Source organism: Callorhinchus milii, unplaced genomic scaffold, assembly GCF_018977255.1.
Source record: "Callorhinchus milii isolate IMCB2004 unplaced genomic scaffold, IMCB_Cmil_1.0 Scaffold12, whole genome shotgun sequence".
NCBI lineage: Eukaryota > Metazoa > Chordata > Chondrichthyes > Chimaeriformes > Callorhinchidae > Callorhinchus > Callorhinchus milii.
Window position 1 is genome coordinate 8,709,341 of NW_024704753.1, and position 23,409 is coordinate 8,732,749.

Consider the following 23,409-nt stretch of genomic DNA (forward strand, 5'->3'; position numbering starts at 1 on the left):
TCTGCTTTTTAACTTAATGCTGAGACAGATGCTTTCTGGATGTATACAACAAATGAAAATGAAACTGTGTCATAGGAGACACATTTGTTATGTACCAAACAGCCTGGGCAGAAACAAAAAGTGATTGTAACTGTGACCTTTCAACCAGCCGATCCTCTAGGGTGATTTTGATGTATTTCCCTGATAATCTACCGATTTGAAAAAGACGTCTTGAACTTCATTGTACTGTTAAGTGTTACATTTATATGCTGCCGACCAGCATGGAGCCAAGAAGAGTTAATTACGATCACTGTTGAGTTAACTGATTTCAGACAGGGCAGCAGTTGGGGTACTACATTTGGCTTCAGTGCCTCTGGATTGGAGGGGTTGGGGGTGATATATCAGCCAGAACTCCATCCACATCATTCGATGACCTCTCTGAGAGTGTGGCCTTTGGATGAAAAGAAAATTGTCCACAGTCAAATAACCTAATACTTATTGTTTCGGTTGCACAATTAGAATGATCACTTGAACAAAGTGCTGTCTATGTGAGGGTTAACGGTATTCACGTAAGCTTAACCCCGTATAAATGAGTACCTCCAAGAGAAGAAGAAGGGGATAAAGGGAGAAAATAATAAGGCACATTCTAAACTGAATGGCAGCATGGTTAGATATGATGAAAGAGATAACGCTGTGGGCTGTCCCTTTGAAATGAACGTTGAAAAGAAAACCTTCAGCTGATACTACTGCTGTGCACAAAATAGTCCGTAAGACCAGCCAATTGTTTTTACTTTTTAAAACCAAAGTCTGACTATTTTAAAAATCAAAATAACTGCTGAAAGCAATTAGAAGATCTTTCATAGAAAGAGCTTTATTTTCTTTGAAACCGCTGACCCCTGCAGCAACCTTGGTCTGCTCCCATGGGATTGCAGAAGAAGTCTTTTAATGTGTGAATTTTTAATTTTATTTTTTGGTGTAGCTCACTCACTGGAAACAAAAGCAATCGCTTTAAATTTGATTTAGCAAGCTGTCCATTTTAATACCTCAAAAACGAAATGGATTAAAAACGCAATTTCTGCATTTTGGCGTGTAGATCGATTTTCAAAAAAATGCAGTGGGGTCACGCAGCTTGAATATCTATTCTGAAAATAGGAAGTTGTTAACAGAAGCATTGCTGAGCTGGATAACTGGGAGATCATTTGTGATGCCACAAAAGCGTCTGATTTCATTAATGATGGCTTCAGGGAATCATATTTTATCCTGAAACCTGCATGGAATTCTAATGGCATCATTTAATTTGATGCTATGCAACGACATAGAAAAATGTCAGAGAAATTCACCAAAAATTTAATTCTGCACTGAACAGCTGAATATGCTGTGCCACTTCAAGTTGAAATCATATGTTGAAATCTTGAAGCAGACAGCTACGTGAGGATCCATATAGACTGTGGATGTCTTCCTTGAAGGCGCCAAGGCAAAATTGCATTTTTATTATTATGTCAAAATTATGGATAGATCTTGTGATATATTGCCAGCAGCCTATAAAGGACTAATGTAGTTAGGTTTTCTGAACTGGATACATTCATGCAAAACATTGGTTAGGCCTCAGCTGGAGTACTGCGTCCAGTTCTGGGCACTTTACTTCAGGAAGGACATTAAGGCACTGGAAAGGTTGCAGAGGAGATTCACGAGAATGATACCAGGAATGAGGAACCTTAGCTATGAGGACAGGCTGGAGAAGTTAGGACTTTTCCCATTAGAGCAGAGAAGGTTACCCGGGGACCTGATAGAGGTCTTCAAGATCATGAAAGGTTTCAACAGGCTAGATAGGGAAAAGCTGTTTCCGCTGGTAGGTGTGTCTGTGACCCGTGGTCACAGTCTTAAGATATCTACCAAAAGAAGCAGAGGGGAGGTTAGAAGAATTTTTTTCACTCAGCGAGTTGTTCAAATTTGGAATGATCTGCCTGAAAGGGTAGTGAAGCTCGAGTCATTCTCTAACATTGAAGAGATGTGACCAGGATGTTAGTCCTCTGCAGAATCCTGACAAGACCAATACTGTTTAGACTTCTCATTCTTAAACTAAACTTCTGGGCGTATACCAGGAACACAAGAACTATTGAGACCTAGGATTCTGCACTGAGCAAAAGATCAGTACAGAATATCAACAGTAAAACTTTATCCAGCACTTCCGCAGGTCTGTGGACTTCTCGATGTGACAGATCTGTTGTATGAACTTTATGGAAGCTTCATTCAGTAGCTCTTTATTTTGCAGAAGTTGAAATTCAGAGTTTAATGCAGCATTTTTCAATGTTGGTTTATATTTTAATAACCGAATTCTCCTCTCTCCAAACAAACTCCAAGAATGATTTACAGATTAGAACTGTCAGACAGCCTTCAAGTGCCAGAATGAGTCTCACAAACTCTGAAGCCTGGGTGCTCAATTTCGGTTTAGTAAGCAACTCCAAGAAAGAATCCCAGAGTTCGGGGTCAGGATCCTCTGGAGGAACCGTAAAAGCTTCTTCAGCAGAACGAGAATTGAAAAGAATCCCTACTCCTGTACTGATCAAAACAGACCCAGAAAGATTTCGGAGCAGCATTACTCCAATGCGCAGCAGATCCCCTGCTAGACAAAAAGTTTCAGACACAGTGGCAACAAGTGTGGCAAAGATAAAAGGTCAGATGAACCACTCCAGAACATCAGTGGTCAAGAAATCGTTAAAAGAAATCCCGAAGGAGGATCCAAGGCTTACCTCAGAAAAATCTGTAAGTTTCAATGAATCAAAAGTTTTTCATTCTTCCTAACTGTGTTACAGTTTAGTAAACTGGGGATTTTCCTAAACAATGTTAACAACAAGCACACTAATGCCTGTGATAATATCGATTGAATACAAGTTAAAGCTTCCTCAGTGACGCTACAACTATTTGCCTTCTTTAGGGAGAAATTCTACCTGGATCTAGATTGACTATTTACAGAGCATTTCAGGGTCCTGTAGCTCAGTGATTAGAGCACTCACCTTGCAAGCAAGAGACTTGGGTTTGATTCCCAGCTGGGTGAAACGTTAGGCAAGTTTCCTTACTCCACATGCCTCTGTTTACCTAGCAGTAAATAGGAACCCGGTTGTTAGTTGATTAGCAGATTGCTTTTCCGGGGATAATAATCCCTAAAAAAATTATAATAATAATTTGGTCACTCAATCCACGACTGTTTGTGGGTCACTGCTGTGCACAATTGGCTGCTGCGTTTTGCCTGCAAAATATACAGTTAATTCACTTTACAGCATATTCCGTGAAGCACTTTGAGACGTCTAGAAGATGTGATAAGGCGCTATATCAAATGCAAGGATTATTATTGCTAACTAGAATTTGGCAAATTGTTGAGTACAGTCTTAACTTTGAAGTTTTTTGGTTGTTCTTAAACTTAAAGAAAAGCGGCTTCAAAATTAAGAGTGGATTTAAGAATTTGCCAAATTCTGTATTTGTAAAATGGACTTGAATAGAATCTCTCCCCCACTCAGATTAGAGAATTTCCTTGAGTGCCAATGAGACATTTTGTTTCACCACTGAGGTGCATGACACTTTTCTGCTAGAGGTACATGAGAAAACAGAATAAGAATATATCATTTGATTCTTCCACAGGTCATATAAATCTGTATTATAGAATCTATCAAACATGCTTCATTTTCCAAGGACGAGTTTTGCAAAGTTTTTTTTCTCTTTCTGCCAATTTGTAGACCATTCTGTGCTATAGGCACTTTATCCACTTTATACAAGAAATGTCTGTTTGTCTTAAACAACCTGCATATGGGAAAAAAAAGTTCACTTATCAGTTTCTGTCAATTTGAATAAAGTGTTGTCACCAAAAAGATGTTTCAACCGCACATTTACACCAAGTTCCTTTCTTTTTTTTAAAAAAGTCAATTCAATTAATAATAGAAAAAAGTTGAAGAATTCAAAGGTTCAATTTTCAAAATTCACTTAATTTTAATCACTTAGGGTCATACTACTGGTTACGGTTCAGCAGCACACCAATGTACACTCTGGAGACCCCAAGCTCTGGCTCTCGCCAACCTACACTTAATATTCTCCAAAGGATGTGGCTCTCCAGGATGAGAGTGTGCATTTCATTCCAGACATGGGAATTTTTTCATGTGTAAATGGATACACTTAAGCATGGGTTTCCACATCTATCAGATACCAAAATAAAAATTGTGAAGCACTATCGTGTGTTATCTATCACTTTAAGCGCTTTGAGACGTCCTCTCAACATGAAAGTCGCTATATAAATGTATTTTAAATTATATTGTATTGTAAATTATATTGTATTTTCTGAATAATATTTACTGGTAATTTAAGTCCAATTACTCAATGCTGCTATTGTTGGCCTTAGTCTTGATTTTTTCCAGTTGATGCATTGATCCACTGTGGACAAATCCTTTGTATGTTTCTGAAATTAAATTTCACTGAAGAACAGGCATCAATAGCTGGCAAGAAATAACCAATCATTAGTAGGAACTCGGCAGATCAATTATACATATGATTTAATATTTGCGGACCAAAACGGCAAATACGATTACAAAATGAAGTATATAGTTTTAGATTGGGTGGGTCTGTGTAATAAAATAAATAAAAGCAATAGATTGATGGAGATGTAGAAAGATGTGTGGTCTGACACTGGCCAGAAGACACAGTGAAAGAAGCAAGATGCCAGAAGCTAAACCTAAAGGCAGAGAGAAAAATCTGGAGCAGTTTGTTTGGTTCAAGTATTCTTCCTATCAGTGTTTGAAAATGATACATATATGGATGGAACAGTTGTGACAGATAATGCTTCCCTACGACTTTCTTTTCTCTTTAGGAATAACGCGCTCATGGCAATTGATTTATGGAATAGACTGCCACCTAATGGAGTAAATAAACACACACTTGAAGGATTCAAAGGGGAAACCAGTAGATTGAGACAGCAATTTGATGACAGAGTGAGCTGGATGGGTTGAATGGTTCTTCAATATCAAAGCATTTTGTAAGATGTATTAGCATCTGTTCTGACAGAAGTAAAACAGATTTTTTTGTACCTATGAATAATGTAAAACATGTCTCTTTGCTTGTGTATGTGTTTGTTTATATATTTCACACTCTCTCTGTATTTCTCTTCCCTCTCTATCCACTTGTGCCTCTTTCACTTCATGCCAGTAATAGTTGTCAGTCTCTCTCTGTCTGCTTGTGTTTCTCCTAGCCTGTCCCATCTTTCTCTGTGTCTCTCTTTTCCTTGTATATGTCTCTCACTTTCTATCTGCGTGTTTGGCTTACTTCGGTTTCTTTGTCTGTGTGTGCTGTGTGTGTATGTGTAGATCTCTCTGTATCTATCCCCTGAATTGAACACTAATAATATGAAAAAATAGGATGAACTATAAGGGTGCCAATCAACTGAAAAACTCTAAATGACATATTACCAGCATTTAATGAAACTACATTATAAATGAGATATCTAGGGAGTACATTAATAACTGTCCAGACAATGATTTCTGTAGGGTCAGGCATGGAAATTAAATTTAAATTGTATTTAAGAAAGGTGCAGGCCTGCATGTAATGCCTGTCTTGGTAAATCGTACAAGCTGCAATTCTCAGCATAATGAAACTAAAGTGAAATGTAGTGTCAAGGCTATTACCTGGAGCATTGGGAAAGTTTGTGCTGAATTGGGTTCGGTCTGATTAGTAATTTTTGCAAATGAATAGTATTCAAAATAGTACCGCACTTCACATAAACCAGAGGAATGTTGTTACACATTTTTGGAGGTGGGGGAGAGGGGGAAGGATTTGCAGTGTGTAACTGAAATAAAATATTTCCTAAAAGTAAAAGTTGCTATCTCTCTTCTCCCACCCCTCACCCCTCCAACCCCATTATGGTTTTAGAATGTAAAAATCACAATTTCCAGATTTGATAAATTTAATAACTCAAAAAGAGGAGATTGAATTTTGAGGAAATCAAATGAGCTTTCTGGACTGCAGTTCCATTTCTGTAGATTTTGTTGAAATTCATTTAAAAAGTACAATGTCTTTTAAAAGCTCTCTGTTCTGTAGACGGTGTGTTATCTGAAAGCTGAAAGTCTCTTCTTAGTCAAAGTGTCAAAGCCAGATAAAATATTCTAATATATCTTCTGAAATCTAAAACTTCAAACCTTAATAGAGTGGCTAGGCCATTCTGGTGAACAGCAGATTGCTTTGCTGCAGATTCGCAGAAGCTTGCCTTTTGGGGAATCTGAAAGCATAAAGTTTACTGTGTTTGATATATTCTAATAGGCAGATTATTGAATCGAGCACAATTTGCCATCTTGACCCAGAAATGTGAGAAATAAGTTATGATTGATAGATTCTGAACTAAGCATATTATAGAACATTCCCATTCACCGGGTAGATTAATATTCATCTGCAAATGTAGAACAAATAGGAATTTAAAATGGTCATTTCTGATAACAAGAATTTCTCACAGAGAAATGCTTTCAATTTTATTATCAGAACTGTTACTTTGTCTTACTTCCCGAAATGTCCAATCCTATCTTTGTTGCCATCAGAGCGAGGATCGTGCCAGACACAAAAAAAAATGGTCATTTGTGTGTGTGTCATCACAGCTAGTGTTTAATCAACCCTGCAGTAAACACATTTGAACATTGCTCTAAAAGAGCATTAAATCACAGTTCAACAAAGAAATAGAAAATGTGAGGTGGATCGAAGGCAGGCATGTTTTTTGTCTACCAGACAAATGGTGATTTTGAACCAGCAAGGCGAGGACAGAAATATCAAATGTATGTATAATGTAGGTGTTAGTTAAGATGCAGTTAAAGTCTAGTGTAGGAACTTGCATTGATATAACCCTTTTCATAAATAGATGAACAGTACCCCAGGGCACATAAGCAGACAAGGCAGGAGATTTGTGTAGCACTGAAGGAGCTATGAAGGAGCCAATCACCACTGGTGAGATTCCAATAGACTGGAAACAAGAAAATGTTGTGTAATCTGGGTCAATATAAATTCTCACTTAGAAAAATATAGTTCAATAAAGGACAGTCAACACAGATTTGTTAAAGGCAGATCGTGTCTGACAAACCTAATAGAATTTTTTGATGAAGTGACTGAGAGGGTGGATGAAGGTAGTGCAGTAGATGTAGTTTATCTAGATTTTCAAAAGGCATTTGGCAAAGTGCCACATAAGAGACTTATAAACAAAATAGAAGCCCACGGTATTAAAGGGACTGTGGCAACATGGATCCAGAACTGGCTTGGAGACAGAGAGCAGAGAGTGGTAGTAAACGGTTGCTTTTCTGACTGGAGGGAGGTGTGTACTGGTGTCCCTCAGGGGTCGGTATTGGGACCACTGTTCTTTCTGATCTATATTAATGATCTGGACCTGGATATAGGGAGCACAATTTCCAAGTTTGCAGCTGATACTAAGCTAGGAAAAGTAGTAAATGGTGAGGAGGATAGCAACAGACTCAAAGAGGACTTAGATAGATTGGTAAAATGGGCAGAAACGTGGCAGATGAGGTTTAATGTGGAGAAATGCGAAGTGTTGCATTTTGGTAGGAAGAATGAGGAGAGGCAATATAAGCTGATGGTACAATCTTAAGGGGGTAAATGAACAGAGAGACCTGGGGATCCACATAAGCAAATCTCTGAAGATGGCAGGACAGGTAGAAAGCTGTTAAAAAAGCATACTGGATACATAGTGGCGTAGAATTCAAATAGGGCTATAGAATTCAAAAGTCAGGAGGTTATGTTGAATATTTATAAAATGCTGGTTAGGCCTCAGTTGGAGTACTGTGTTCAGTTCTGGGCACTGCACTTTAGGAAAGATGTTAGGGCATTGGAGAGGGTGCAAAGGAGGTTTACCAGGATAGTACCAGGAATGAAGGACCTTAGTTATGAGGAGAGGTTAGCGAAACTAGGATTATTCTCCTCGAGCAGAGAAGAGGATTTAATAGAGGTTTTCAAGATCATGAGAGGATTTGATAGGTTGAACCGGGAAAAACTGTTTCCACTGGCATGTGGGTCAGTAACCCGAGGACACCGATTTAAGATAGCTGTTAAAAGAAACAGAAGGGAGGTTAGGAAAACTTTTTTCACTCAGCGAGTTGTTCGGATCTGGAATTCATTACCTGAAAGGGTAGTGGAAGCCGATTCAATAACAACTTTTAAGAGAGAAGTAGATGGGTATTTGGGGAGGACAGGATTGCAGGGCTATGGAGAGAAAGTAGGCCAATGGGATTGAGTTGGATTGCTCTTTTAGGAGCCGGCGCAGACACGATAGGCCGAATGGCCTCTTTCTGTGCTGTATGATTCTATGATTCTACCTATTCAAGAAAGGTGACAGGACCATACCTGGTAACAATAGACCCATTAGCCTGACCTCGATGATGGCTGAAGCCTTGACTGCTGATGATGAGTGAGAAGGGTGAGAAACATGCAGTAGTCTGCCAAGCAGAGGGGATAAGCAGGAGGAGAGTGAGTTAGGTTGGAGAAGGTCACAGAGGTAGGGAAAGGTGAGGGCATTTGTAGGTGAGAATGAGGATATTGAAGTCAATCCAGCATAGTAATATGGCTATGGGCCAAGGTACAGTATGTGGAACTTCATGGTTGTAATATAGCACTTTTTTCTAGATAATCGTTCTTTATATTTCATCTTACTGTGTATGTCAGCAGAAACAGTAGTGTAAGCATTTAAAAAGAGTATTTTTGTTTCTTAATAAAGTAAAATAAAGCACCTATTACACATAGGATCATAGAATTTTACAGCACAGAAGGAGGCCATTCGGCCCAAAGTGTCTGTGTTGGTTCTTTGAAAAAAGCTATCCAAATCAATCCCACTCCGACTCTCTCTCCCGATAGTCCTGTAAATTTGTCCTCCCCAAATAATTATCTACTTCCTTCTTAAAAGTTATCGAATCAGCTTCCACCACCCTTTCAAGCAATGCATTTCAGATCCAAACAACTCGCTGTGTGAAAAAATTTTCCTCCCCTCCGTTTCTTTTAACAACTATTTTAAATCAGTGTCCTCATGTTATTGCAGCACTCGCCAGTGGAAACAGTTTCTCCTTGTTCACCCTATCAAATCCCCTCATAATTTTGAAAACTTTGAATAAGTCTCCTTTTAACCTTCTCTGCTCCAACAATAATCCTAGCTTCTCTAGTCTCTCCTCATAACTGAAGTCCCTCATTCCTGGTACCATCCTGGTAAATCTCCTTTGCACCCTCTCCAATGCCTTTGACATCCTTCCTAAAGTGTGGGGCTCAGAACTGAACGCAGTACTATAGCTGAGGCCTAACCAGTGTTTTATAAAACTTCATCGTAGCTTCCTGACTTTTGTATTCTGTGCCCCTATTTATAAAGCCTAGTATCCCATATGCTTTTTTAACAGCTTTATCTACCAGTCCTGCCACCTTCAAAGATTTACTTATATGACCCCCAGGTCTCTCTGTTCCTTCATCCCCTTTAAGATTGTACCATCAGCTTATATTGCCTCTCCTCATTCTTCCTCCTAAAATGCATCACTTCACATTTATCGACATTAAACTTCATCTGCCACGTGTCTGCCCATTTGACCAGTCTGTCTATGTCTTCTCGCAGTCTGTTACTATCCTCTTCAACATTTACTACTTTTCCTAGCTTAGTATCATCTGGAAACTTGGAAATTGTATTCCCTATACCCAAGTCCAGGTTTTTATATAGATCAAAAAGAATGGTCCCAATGCTGATCCTTTGTCAAAACTATCTGGATTAAGTATCTGATAGTGACTCATTTGGGTAAGTAATCATTTTCTTAATGCAAAAGGGATCAAATATTTTGGCTCATGTGTGAGAGTGAGGATTTTGAGGATGTTTTTCCCCATAAGGAAGGGCAGAAGCAGGTGAATTTCCAAAAACCTCAGGGCACAGTATGATATATACTCTATCAATAAATCAATTTAAATTCCAAATTTAGGAACATGTCTTTAGACCTCAGGTCCTCTCTGTGCTTGTACCTTTCACGAATTAATATAAAAAATCCTAGACTGATGTTGTTTAAACAGTCCACCTGTTTAATTGCTGGCATCATTATTTGGTTTTGCATCTGTGTCATTTATTTTATTTGAATGCTCTTAAGTAAAGCAATAAAATGCCCCTGAGCATGAATTTGACCTCGGCATAGTTATGGCATCCTGTTGGAAGAAAGGGAATAAGTATAGCTGCACTTGACTTTGATTTAAAATGACCTTCACTTAATTGAAAGTAACATGCTACCCTTAAGACTGAATTATAGCTGAGCGTATAACTGGTGACAGAAGACTTGAGATGAATGCAGACCTGATCTAAGCTTTGAATCCCAATGAACCAAACTACTTTCTCCTTAGTCCCTCTGAACTTGATTCAAGCAAATATTTTGTTTTCCAGAGTTTGAGGTCCAAAAATGGATTAAACTCAGTTGCCCATAATTGTTTTCCCATGTATAGTTAGAAGGTTACAGGTGGTGGTATTTAACGACATTTAATTTAAGACATTAATATTTTACAAAACAAGGAAAAAACATTTAGGTAAACCCACCAGAAGCTTTGACCACATGGAGTTGAGTAAAATGTTGGTGTTCCAATGTGCACATTGTTAGGCAGCAATGCCAAGCTTATATATTGAGCTCCTGAATCCCATTCTGTGGTATCAGGGGCAAAAGACTAGTAAAGACCAAATAGTTCCCACAGAGAGTATGGAGAAATAAAAAAAACTCCAGATTTAATAACGATGGACACAATGCATCAATGTTGGGAATTACTACATACAATATGAAAGGGGTTTGATGTTGAAACAATTCATTGGGGACAATGGGAAAATAAAAATATGGCATTTGATTAGAAGCTGAGAGAGAGAAACTGAGATAAAGTCTGCAGGGGGAAGGAAGTGAATATTCTCCTTGTAAAATTCCTTCTCATTTGCTTATCAGAACTTTTCTATTTTGAGTTTTGTAACTAGTTGGAGAAACTTTTAATCTCTCCTCACCACCTCACAATGGCACAATGACCTGCCATTTTATGTCTGCAATTCACCAGAGACCTGCTCAGTTACATGATCTGTCAACATAGAGCTTTGTAGAGTCTTTTCTGATCAGCATCATTTCAATCCTTTATGGTGATCAGATGGCATCAGCAGCTTTATAATTCTGCACCAGCCAGTTACTGCTTTGCACTCGTCTCATACGGAACTATATCTCTGAGTACCCCTCCCTCCCATTAATGAGAATCAGAGCCGAAATTGGAACAAGGCACCATATGATTGAGCTCTAGGCTGACGTCAGCTGAGTGATTTCTCTGGTGAGCTTCCAACCCCAAAATAGCAGGTCTCTGCAGAGTCTCAGAAGAGATTAAAAGTCACATTTCTTCCTTCAAAAAACATTTTTGAAACAATTTCTTTTGATAACTAAAATGAAAAGTTCTTTTGATTTAAAAAAAATCTTTCCCCTATAAGTCCGTTGCAAAGAATAGTATTTGATGTAGTTTGGTATGTAGATTGTGATTGTATTTTCCACTGATGTTTTGTGAAGAAGGAATTGTCATAGAAACCTGCTTTCAATTGGCAGATCGCTAAAGGACATTGATAAAATGGTAGGCGTTTTGGATCCTGTATATTGCAGAAAACATGACAATGAAGAGAATCTAGCAAGGGAAATATTGTTGTTTTAAAAAAATGCAAATCATACCTTGCAACAGGATTCACTGGAATTTGATTTTATTGATATGATATGAACTTTTGCTATATATATATATTTGCTATATATCTATATTTGGAGTCCTGTAGCTCAGTGGTTAGAGCACTCGCTTTGCAAGCGAGAGACCTGGGTTCAATTCCAGTCAGGGCGAAACCTTGGGCAAGTTTCCTTACTCCACACGCCTAATAATAATCCCTCCAAAATCCAAAACAATAATAAATTGGTCATTTTCAATCCATGACTGTTTGTGAGACATTGGTGTGCGCAATTGGCTGTCGTGTTCGCCCACAAATATACAGTCAATTCACTTTACAGTGGTTCTGTGAAGCGCTTTGGGACGTCCACCTGACGTGAAAAGCGCTATATCAAATGCAAGGATTATTATTATTATTATATAAAAAAAGCAAATCTAGAAAGTGTTTGATCGCTTTGTCTGCCATGATCACAAACATGATTAGTTTAGGTTGTTCAAGAGAGGGTGTTCAAGAGAGGAGGTTTGTATTCTTCTCATTGTTCGTGCTGAAGAATGAACAGCGGTGCTAAACTATTGATCCACCATCAACCATTCTAGCTCTGCTGAGGCTTTCTGTGTTTTTCTAATATTAGGAATACAACTGGCAGAATTATCAGCCGAAAGATATGAGCGAATCTGATGAAGCACGGATGCTGGCAAGCTTACGGAGGCAGCAGCTTGAGGAACTGGAAGATGACGGGAAGTCCAATCAGCTGAACGCGGTTCAGCTTGGCTACTGTGTCTATGGTGATGACAGCATCAGCACGAGCAGTGATGACACCAGCATCTGGAGCACCCATCACACAGGTCCAGTGAGTATAGAACAACCACCTTTTTGAGAATTATGCTCAATATTATTTGCAGTTTCCTCCTGGTTTGTGCATTGGAAGTAAGCAGTTTCTTGCTTTTTGCCTTGACATCATTGAATTTCCTTGGAGCTCTACCAACTTCTTACGTTGAGGGAGATAGCATTTAATCAGATTTTATTTTCTGCCTTGCTTGCTCTCTGACTTGTGGACAGGGATGGGAGTAGTGGGTTGCACTCACGTACCAAAGATCTTTAAGATCTATGCAACTTTGTGAATAGTATCTACTTAACATTAAAGGACACTGCAGAGTCAGTACAAAATGCCCTTCATGTTTTCTGCACCATTGGGTTGCAATTTTCCATTCAGCAAATTTGGATTATCCCACCACTGCCAGCAACTCATAAGGGTCAGGAGGCTCATTTCCTGCTTGCTCAGCTGCTAACCTGTGATGATTGCAACCGACCTCTGATTGAGTGGCTTAACTTCTACTGATGGAGATCCATGCCGTTGACGATCGGAAAGTGGTGTTTTCCCAGGCGGGTAGCAATTGAGCATTGCTCTGTAAATGCATTAACGTCTTTAAACCCCGTCTACCAAGAAAATCAACTCAATGTCAGTGCAGTATTTTGTTTAAAAGAGATTGTGTTTGTTAACCTACCCTGATAAATTAATGTGTTAATTTAATTTCTGTATTTGTTGTAGGCCTACAATTTTGTGGATAAATCTACTTGTTATGTGGAAATAGAGTAATCTGGAAAAGTAAATGGAAACTGTTAATCATTACTATGTATTTGCACATACAGTATTTTCTCTTAATAAGAGAGCAAGGAATTTCATGAGAACTATTTTGGGTGATTTAACTTAAACCCTTTATAATAAATAATAAATAGGTGTGGAGAATGAGATGGATGGATTTGTTTCCATTCAAATAAGTGCATTAGCCCAATATGTTTGAATTCATAGGGAAAAAAAATACATTGTCAACAGCATCAAAGATATCAAATGTTCATGGGGACTACAAATGCTTGTCTGTTTGGAGCAATGGTTCCATGCTAAGAATATTTGCAAAATGTTTCAGCGGATTCTACAGACCATATAATTGAAAAAACACATGCAACGTTGTGAACGATATTATTGAATGTGGGGAGTTGACATTGTCAGAGATTTTAAATATTACACAAACACTAGTAGAGAGAAGGCACCAGGGAGCATAATCAATGGTACCTTCTAAGAAAGTTCTGTAAACTGTGCTTGAGATGCAAATTGCACAAAAGGCAACAATGTAGCAAAATTCACTTAATAAATATTTAATAGTTAATTTAAATTAGGTCAACAAATTTAGATCTTACCTCCATAACATTTATAGTATGGAAAAATAGTAACATGCTGGTTTCTCTTAAGCTAGCTCATTTTGTAGCACTCTGAATTCTGAGTCAGAAGATTGTGGGTTCATGCTCTGTGTTAGGACTTTAATCTCTCAAAGTCAAAGTTGACACTCCAATACAGTGCTGGGAGTGCACTGCATTGTTCGATGTGCTTTTCTTCAGATGAGTCATTAAACCAGGGACCCGTCTGCCTGTTTTTTGGATGAATGTTTGCTGGTAAAACCAAAGTATGACTGACAAGCTTTGATCAGATACTTTTCAGCCAAAACCAATGGCTTCACATTGGAAAAGGAAGTATTAATTCAAGATTGTTACCAGAGGAAACAGGGGAGATGTTTGAAGGAATTTCTCCACCTTCAAACTATTGCGTCTATTGAGGTTATGTCAATAGAGTCATTCAAAACTGGAATAAGAATCTGAGCAATAAAATATATTAAGGGCTATAGGGAAAGAGCTGGAAAGTGAGTAATAATAAACAGTTATAATACAGGAAACGTGGCTCAGGTACAATGAGACAAAATGCCTCCTTCTGTGCATGTTTGTAGGTTTTCGTTCTCGATTGCATTCTGCAGACCTGAAAGATCAGTGTTTCATTAGTGTAATAGATTTGATTAAAGAGAAGCTCCAATCAATGTACTTAGAGCTCAAGAAATGAAGTGCTCTTCAATGAACAAGTACAGTTTTATAAGGCCACTAAAATGATCACTGTCAGTGAATCACTTGAAAATGTGTTTGTGTAGCAATCAAGTGACAATGGGATCATGCTCAGCTGAGATTTTTTCTCCCTTCTCTTATTGGCAATTGGCAAAAAGACCATTGACAAAACGAGCCTGCTACTATTTACTGGCTGGCTAGTATAACAACAAGATTACATTACATAGTGGAGAGATAGTAGAGAGTTGCCAGTACCCACGGAACTAAACCACTTTCAGAGGAAAGGAGAAACATTATAGATATCTTGTTCAGTTTTGCACATCATCAATTCAACCAGTCTCAACAACCTCTCTGTGACTGTGATCTGTCCCTCTGCATGACACATTGCCAAGGAAATGGGATCAGGCTTCAATATGAGGGAAGCTACAGCTATAGCTCTTCACACTGGAGCAAATTGAAAATTGATCTGCCATATAACAGCAGGAAAGGGCCTGTCACTTTCCATTACTTTAAAAAAGAATGTAATTTTGCATTAATGTGACTGGTGCTATTGTTTGATTATGGTTGAATTTTAACAGTGAGAGTATTAAGTGCTGCGTATAAGTATGATTTGGGGCAGGTAGCTTCTTCATTTAAAAAAAATTACAAAAAGTAAATGTAAGCAAAGTGATGTCGAGGGAGCTTATTGTCACTAAGCACAAACAAGTTACAAAACGATTATTGCACTGAATTGACCTATCTGGCAGTGATTAAGCAAACATTTCAAAATTCAACAAGGTGACCTCGCTTTTTGTGTTATTTTTCCCAATTTTTTTTGTTCTGTGAACTACTGAATAAATGCTATTTGTAAGCTTTTGGTATTTTAATAATGTTTTGTTGAAGAACAGGCATTTGTAATGGCTAATCTTCACATTCGTGGTCTGTTTGACCTCAGTCATTTCATGCATGAACAGAAATTCCAGATTTAAAAAAAGGTTCAATAATTTCCCCATAGCCTTACTTCAAGTGGAACACCACTTAGGTTACAGCACCACCAAGGGGCAAATGCTGAATTGCAAATCACATAGTTTAAAAAAGACCATTGCACCAAAGTTCAAATTTGTAATTTTGCCTTGCAGAATTACATTTTTTTTCCACAAGAATCAATTTTGGTTTATACTCCTGATATTAATTAAATGGAACCTTTCTTGCATGACATGTTCTGAAAGTATTTAGAAAACCCAAAGTAGTTGCTGTGAACTAAACTTTTGCTTTTTAAAAAAAATTCTAAATGATTACAGTCAGGATAAAGTATAATTGACGATAGCCCGTCCTTGTGGCTCTTGCACCTGAATAAGAACAATTTGACATGTTTGACAATGTAGCCGAAAATAAAACCAAATGTAACCCCTTGGGTCTTCTGGATGAGGAGGCCTATTAATGCACAGCAAAATGTGCCTGGTGGTTAAATGGACCAAACAATACAAACCATTTGCTTTATTACCACGGAGAATGGTTTATCTTTTTATTTAATTGTCACATTTCAGATCAGAACTTTTTCCTTTTTCTTCTTAAAATAACATACCAACAAACACGCAAAACAAGCAAGTATGAAATGGAGTAGGAATTGAAAGGGAGTTTCTCCCTGTGTCCTAGTCAGGAATCCCCAAGATAAAAATGGTCATACATTTCAAGGCAATTTGTGGGACATTGTTGTGTGCAAATTGACTGGCGTGTTCCCCTAAAAAATACACTGTCACTATAATTTACAGTAAATTCTGTGAAGAGTTTTCAGACATTCTTTGTGAAAGGCACAATATCAAATGTAAAGATTATTAATTTATTTATACATACAATGTTAATAAAAAACTTTGTCTTAATAACATTAAAGAAAACAATTTTCAACAAGGCTATTGTCTTGATTTACCACAATTCAACGTGAAATCAAAGATCTATGTCAATTTTGTTTATTTACAACCATTGGGTTTTAAAAGTTGCAATTTTTACCCTATTATTTGTTTAAAGAGAGATAGGTCTACAATTTTGCTCATTAACCCCTCCCCAAAGCCCTTTAAGATAACGAGGTCTTTAAGATAACGGGTTGCACTTAAAATGAACACCTATTGTGACACCTTCTTCCATTGTACATAATTGAAGGCCATTTTTTTTCCTCTTTTACATGAAACAGTGTAGAATTGTGTTACTTGCAACACTTGCAAAACTACTTCAAGATCTAATTTTATTTAACAGGCTAATGAGTTTTTTGCATCAAACCACTGGATAGATTGTGCAATTAGAAAGTGAATAAACACAGCTTGTTGTGGCTCAACTCAGGGACATGTTTCCCTGGAATTTTATATTCAGTCTTTCTATATTCTAGAAAACATTTCGGAGGATCAGCCTCTAGACTATCACATTGAAAAGTGAGTCTTTTGCAGTTCACCTTTTAACTTACAGCTTTTCTTGTCTTTTACAGCCAGTCAATCAGGGGCATCACTATCAAAATGAAATGCTTTTGACTTTGTCTCAGAAAAAAATGAATCCTCTTCTTCTTTCCAATCCACGGTAAGGATAACAACAACAACTTGCACTTATATCACGTCCTCCATGCCGAGCGGCGTACCAGAGCGCTTAACAATGGTGGAGCCCGATGCCAAGCCAGGGGAAGGGGGAAGGTGACAACAGGCACGCTCGAAGAGGAAGGTCTTCAGACACAACCTGAAAATGGGGAAAGAGAAGGCAAGGCAAAGGGATTGAGGGAGGGAGTTCCATAGCATAGCTTTGGGGTGTAGTGGCTGAAAGCATGGCCACCAATGATGGAGGGGAGGATTCAAGGGGCAAGGAGGAGGCTGGAGCCAGTAGAGCGGAGCAGGTTTGAGATAGGGCGGTAGTGCTCGAGGTTGGAGAGGTTGAGGATAGGTTTTTTTAAGGAGGGGGTTGACGATGGTGGTTTTGAGGGGGAGTGGGACTGATCCTGAGGAGAGGGACTGATTAATTGTTTCTGCCAGCAGGGGGCAGAGGAAGAAGAGCTGCGTGATCAGCAGTCGGGTGGAATGGGGGTCAAGGCAGCAGGTGGTGGATTTCATCAAGGTGATGGAGGATGAGAGGGAGGAAGGAGAGATGGGGGCAAAGAAATGTAGGATGGTGGCCGTGTTAGGAGCTGAGCGGGGAGTGGGTGAAAGAGAAGGAATGGAGGGGGTGGTTGGGGCACAGGGTAGGAGGTTGAGGCTGCCAGGCTGATGTTTTCTATTTTAGAGGTAAGGAAGTCCATGACGTCTTCACACTTGGCGTTTGATGTGATGATTGAGGGTACTTCAGGGGGTGCACGGAGGAGATGGTGAGTGGTGGAGAAAAGGATTTTGGAGTTATTTTTGGCCTCCAGAATGATCGTTGAGTATTATGCAGTTTTTGCTTGTGGGAGGGTGCGACGATAGGTGTGAAGGTGCTCGAGCCACAGCTAGCAGTGAACCGTGAGGCTGGTTTTCAGCCTCCTGCGCTCGAGTGACCGGGTCTGTGATTTTAGGGAGCGAAGATGGCTGTTGTGCCAGGGGGAGAGGGTGGGTTTGGAGACGGTCCTGGATTTCAGGACAAGGGAGTTGGAGGTGGAGGATAGGCGATCATGGAACAACTTGATGGCTGCATCAGGGTCGCTGTGGGTGGAAGGCCAGAGGAAGAGGAGGTCTGCGGATGAGAGGGCATTTGTGAGACTCGGGGGAAGCCTTTTCCGTGGGCAGAAAAGGATGGTGGAGGGCTTGATGAAGGCGAAAGAGATGCGAGAGAAGAGAGAGATGAAGAAATGGTCTGAGATAGCGTTGTCCATGATGGACAGACCGGAGATATCTAAGCCGTGGGTGATAACAAGGATACTTGATGATAATATATTTTGGACATTCAAGAGAACAATCAGAGCTTCCTTTTAATGTATTTTGCCTTTAGATAATAAGAATCCTTGCATTTGATATAGAGCTTCACAGAATATACTGTAAAGTGAATTGCCTGTATTTTTTTGAGCAAAACATGGCAGCTAATTGTGCTATTTCCTCTATTGTGATGGTGTGTCAACTAGTGGTAGATTGGGGGCAACATTTCCTTTTAGTTTGCTAATCAACTCAGAATTAGACATGTTCATCGGTTGGAAAGTCACAAGGTCAATAATAATCCTTGCATTTGATATATCACCTTTCACATTGTGAGGATGTTCCAAAAAAGTACTTCACGGGATTCACTGACTGTGGTAATTTGTAGAATACAACAGCCAACTTACACATACAATGTCTCACAAACTCATGAAATTTCACCTGACGGATTGTTGCCAGGACGTAGGGAGAAACTCCCTTCTTTTTTAGAATAGTATCATGAGATCTTTAATGCCCACCTGAATAGGCAGTAAGATCTGGTGAGCGTCTTATCTGAAGATGCTGGCACCTCCAAAAATGCAGCGAACCACCAGCATTGTATTGGAATGTCAGCCTGGAAGACAATGGACTTCAAAGTCCCAACATTGACCTTGAACCTACAACCTTCTAACTGGGAGGCAATAGTGCTATCAACGCAGCCACTGTGTCAGGCTGGCACTGAAAACAACTGAAATGCTTTAGAAGGTTTAAAGCAACTGGAATAGTGGATGATTGATAAGTGAAGTAAAAGGTTCTAAAGAGTAATTACGGTGTAAAGAGAAGATTGGAAAAGCAAATTGCAATCAATACGAGGAAATACAAATAGAGCGTGTGACTATTTGTACCAAAGAGCAAGTAGGATCTCCAAGGATGTGACATAAGAAGGCATGGTTGGCTAGGTACGTAGTATTTCTTTTCAATTATTGTAACAAACCTTTGGGTACCGACCAGTATTGTGGAAGCCTGCTAAAGTGTGGTTTTTGGGCTGTGAAGACTGAGAACCAACAGTGTAGAAGGCAGGTAGAGAGGGCCATTAGATTGTACCGGAGATGGGGTGGGGACTGTGATAAGGAGATGAAATGCGTAAGCCCCCAGGAAACTCTTTCTCTCTCTTTCTTTCTCTCCGGTACTCCAAGAAGTGCCAGGGAACAAAGAGACTGGCCAGGCAATGTGGAGAACACCATTGTTGAGTACTGAGGAGGGGAAATTGTGAAGAAATACTTGAAGTATCCCATTCTTTTTACAGTAAAACTCAAACTATGGGTAGACATAGGTGAAAGTGTGTTATTCCCTGCAAGGACATGCAAGTTCAAATTCTTGCTTTGTTGCTCTTTGTTGCCAATGCACAACTCTTCTGACCTAACTTGGTCCATGGTTTAGGAGCATGAAAGGAATTAATGTGGTGGGTACACAGAGGTATTTGTGTGAAAGCTGGTGGAAAGTAAACTGTGGAAGCTTCCAATTAACAATCATTTAAAGAGCAACTTCTTGAACTTGGTGTGTATGGAAAAGATCCACTGCAGATGTTGCTGCCTCAGATAAGCATGTCAAAAAGGAATACGCCATACAATTCTGAATTCATTGGCAATAGTTCATGCTATCACTGCAATTCACAGTTTGCTGGCACAACAACACAAATAACAATTTGCCTTCTATGCCTGCTTTCATGTCAGAAAAACAACTCAATGGGAACCTGAGCTAGGAGGGAGATAGGAGGAGTAGGGAAGAGGTAGCTGAAGGAATAGTCAAAGAAATTTTTTTAGGTGGGTTTTGAAAGCTGAGAGAGAGATTGTAGATGGTGGTGGTGGAGGGGACAGAGTGGTAATGGTGTTGAAGGTACTGGAGGGATTGTTTGTGATTTTGACCAGGGCTGTCTCAGGAACTGGAGAGTTTGGGAGGGTCAAGTGTTGATTTGTTTGAGGAGGGGAATTACAGCAGTTTGATGGGGAAAGGGGTACTGTGCCAGATGAAAGGAATGTGTTGATGGCATTGATTAACAGGGGTAAGAAGCAGCAGCTGGGTGTGCAGGAGCTATGTAGGGATGAGGTCAAGGGAGAGGGTGGTAGGTTTTGTGCAAGAGATGAAGAAGGAGAGGAATGAGAGAATGAGGGGATCAAAGGTGTGAAGAATGCTAATTTCCATTGCCTTCCAGCTCTGCACATATCAGAGGCTTGCTTTGCATTGTTTCAACTTTTACTCAAAAGCATGAAGGATTACACACTCAGCACAATCAAAAACTACTTTAAACATACTTTATTTTGACTGAGAGGTGCATTAAACATGGAATGAATGAGGAGATTCTTACACCTTTATACAAAATAAACAACATTGCAGGTTATGAGAGATGTTTCTCGCATTCACGCTGGTCTTGAGATTTCAAAAGTTAGGTGACGTTTTGCGCTGTAACAGTGTTACTCAGCTCCTTCAGCACCTGGTGCACTACCCTTATGACATAGAATTATTCTGTTGTAGTATTGTATGGACAAACTCAACACCAGAACAGCCTTGCAATTATCTTACAAAGAAGCAGTCTTGTGACAGACCATCCACATCCTAGCTAGTCAGCCACAGCTGCTACTCAACCTTTTTTAATTTGTTGTCCCCATTTTACCCCCGTATTAATAATGGTAACAAAATATGTCAATTGTTTGGATCATTCTTTGGCCTTGGAGAGAGTGCAGAAGGGATTTACCAGAATGGTACCAGGATTAAAGGGCTTTAGTTATGTGGAGAGACAAGAGAAGCTAGGGTAGTTCTCCTTTAAGCAGAGAAGGTTAAGGGGAGATTTAATAGAAGTGTTCAAAATTCTGAGTTTTGATAGAGAAACTGTTTCCACAGACAGGTGGATCAATAACCAGGGGACGTAGATTGAAGTTAAATGGTAAAAGAACCATAAAAATTACATTTGTATAGCGCCTTTCACATTGGGTGGATGTTCCAAGGTGCTGGACAATCAGTATTTCGAACCTAAGCTGGGGATCCGGATGGGGAGGATGGAGGGCACGGGGGGGTGATCGAATACATGATCGAAGAGGAGGGTCTTGAGACAGGGAGAGGCAAGGGAGGGGCCGAGGTGGAGTGACTGCGGGTTGGAGTTCCAGAGGGTGGGGGCAGAGTGTCTGAAGGCCAATGGTGGGACAAGTGACGCGGGGAACGTGAAGCAGGCCCACTGAGCAGAGGGAGCGGACAGGTTGGTAGGGGTTTAGGAGAGGTAGGGGGAGCAAGGCCATGAAGGGCTTTGAAGGTGAGGACCAGGATCTTGAACTGTATCCTCTATGTGATGGGAAGCCAGTGGAGTTGGGCAAAGATGGGGGTGATAGAGGTACGGAACCTAGTGCGGGAGGTCACGGGCTGCAGAGTTCTGGATGATCTGCAGCCTATGGAGGGAGGAGTTGGAGAGGCCAACAAGCAGGGAGTTTGCATAGTCAAGCCTGGATGTTATGAGTGCGTGTATGAGGGTCTCTGCGGCCTGCAGTGTGAGGCAGTGGCGGAACCGGGTGATGTTGCAGAGGTGGGGGAAGGCAGAGAGGGTCGTGGCACGGAAGTTGGGTTAGAAAGGATAGGTGAGGGTCAAACAAGATGCCAAGGTTCCGGACTGGCTTAGTAAGGTGGAGAGTCATCCTTCATGGTGATGCTATCAGCGCCTGAGGTGTGGAGGCGCTGGCGGGAGCCAATCAAGAGTGCCTCGGTCTTGTTGACGTTCAACTGTAGAAAGTTACCTCTCATCTAGGACTTGATGTCTGTCTGACAGACATTCTGTCAGGACAGCAGTGGTCCTGGAGTCAAGGGTGGAGGCAGAGAAATAGAGTTGGGTGTCATCCGCATACATGTGGAAGGTTACCCCATGTCTGTGGACGATATCACCAAGAGGGAGCATATAGATATTGAAGAGGAGGGGACCAAGGACAGAGCCCTGAGGAACACTGCACGAGAGGGTGCAGGAGCTAGAGGAGAAAACATTTGTGGAGATGAAGTGGAGACTCAGTGAGAGGTAAGATTTGAACCATTCAAGGACAGAACTATGAAGGTTGAGGGAACAGGAGGCAGTGGAGGAGGATAGAGTGGTCAACGGTATCAAAGGCAGCAGAGAGGTCAAGAAGGACGATGAGGCAGAGGGAACCCTAGTCACAGATGGACAAAATGTAATTTGTCACTTTGACCAAAGCTGTTTCTGTTCTGTGGGTGGCACGGAAACCCGATTAGAGGGGTTTGTGAAGGGAGTGGCGGGAGAGGAAGGAGTGAAGCTGGGAAACAACTCGTTCCAAGACCTTGGAAAGGAAAGGAAGATTGGCGTTGGGGAGGTAATTTGAGAGCAGGGATAGGTCCAGGGAGATTTTTCTAAGGATAGGAGTGATGATCGCCGTTTTTAAAGGGGTGCCAGTGGACAGGGAGAGGTCTATGATGTCTGTGAGTAGAAGGGCAAAGAGGTGGAGCTGGGAGATAAGGAGCTAGGAGACGAGAATTTTTTTTACACCGAAAGTTGTTACGGTCTGGAATGCACTGTCTGAAAGAGTGGTGGAAACAGATGCAATAACAACAACAACAACAAGATTTCATTTATAGAGCGCCTTTCATGTCGGGAGGACGTCCGAAGGCGCTGGAAAGTTGGGTCGGGACCCGAGCAGGGGGGAAATGGTCAGGGTGAGGGGAGGGAAGGGAGGGAGCGAGGAGGGGGTAGAGAGTCGAGAGGGGAGCTGAAGGCACGGTCAAAGAGAAAGGTCTTGAGACCAGCCTTGAAGGAGGAAAGGGAGGAAGCAAGGCGAAGGCACTGGGGGATGGACAAATTTAAAAACAGAATTAGATAGGTACCTGAAAAGGAAACATTTACAAGGATATGGGGAAAGAGCAGGGGAGTGGGACTCATTGGGTAGCTCTTCCAAAGATCCGGCACAGATTCTATCTGCCCATGGCTAGACACCTCTACTGCAGTAAGGATAGAAGACAGCAACCTAGTTTTGTGTTACACATCAA

General features: G+C 40.4%; 1 protein-coding gene across 1 annotated transcript in view; it reads left to right on the forward strand.

Moving 5' to 3' along the window:
* Nucleotides 1-23,409, forward strand: part of cfap20dc (CFAP20 domain containing) — a 141,497-nt gene that overhangs the window by 95,062 nt on the left and 23,026 nt on the right. Inside the window, exons 13-15 of the mRNA XM_007895158.2 lie at nt 2,341-2,742; nt 12,309-12,527; nt 17,019-17,107. Of these exons, the coding sequence (XP_007893349.1) occupies nt 2,341-2,742; nt 12,309-12,527; nt 17,019-17,107 (710 nt within the window). The remainder of the gene's footprint in view (nt 1-2,340; nt 2,743-12,308; nt 12,528-17,018; nt 17,108-23,409) is intronic.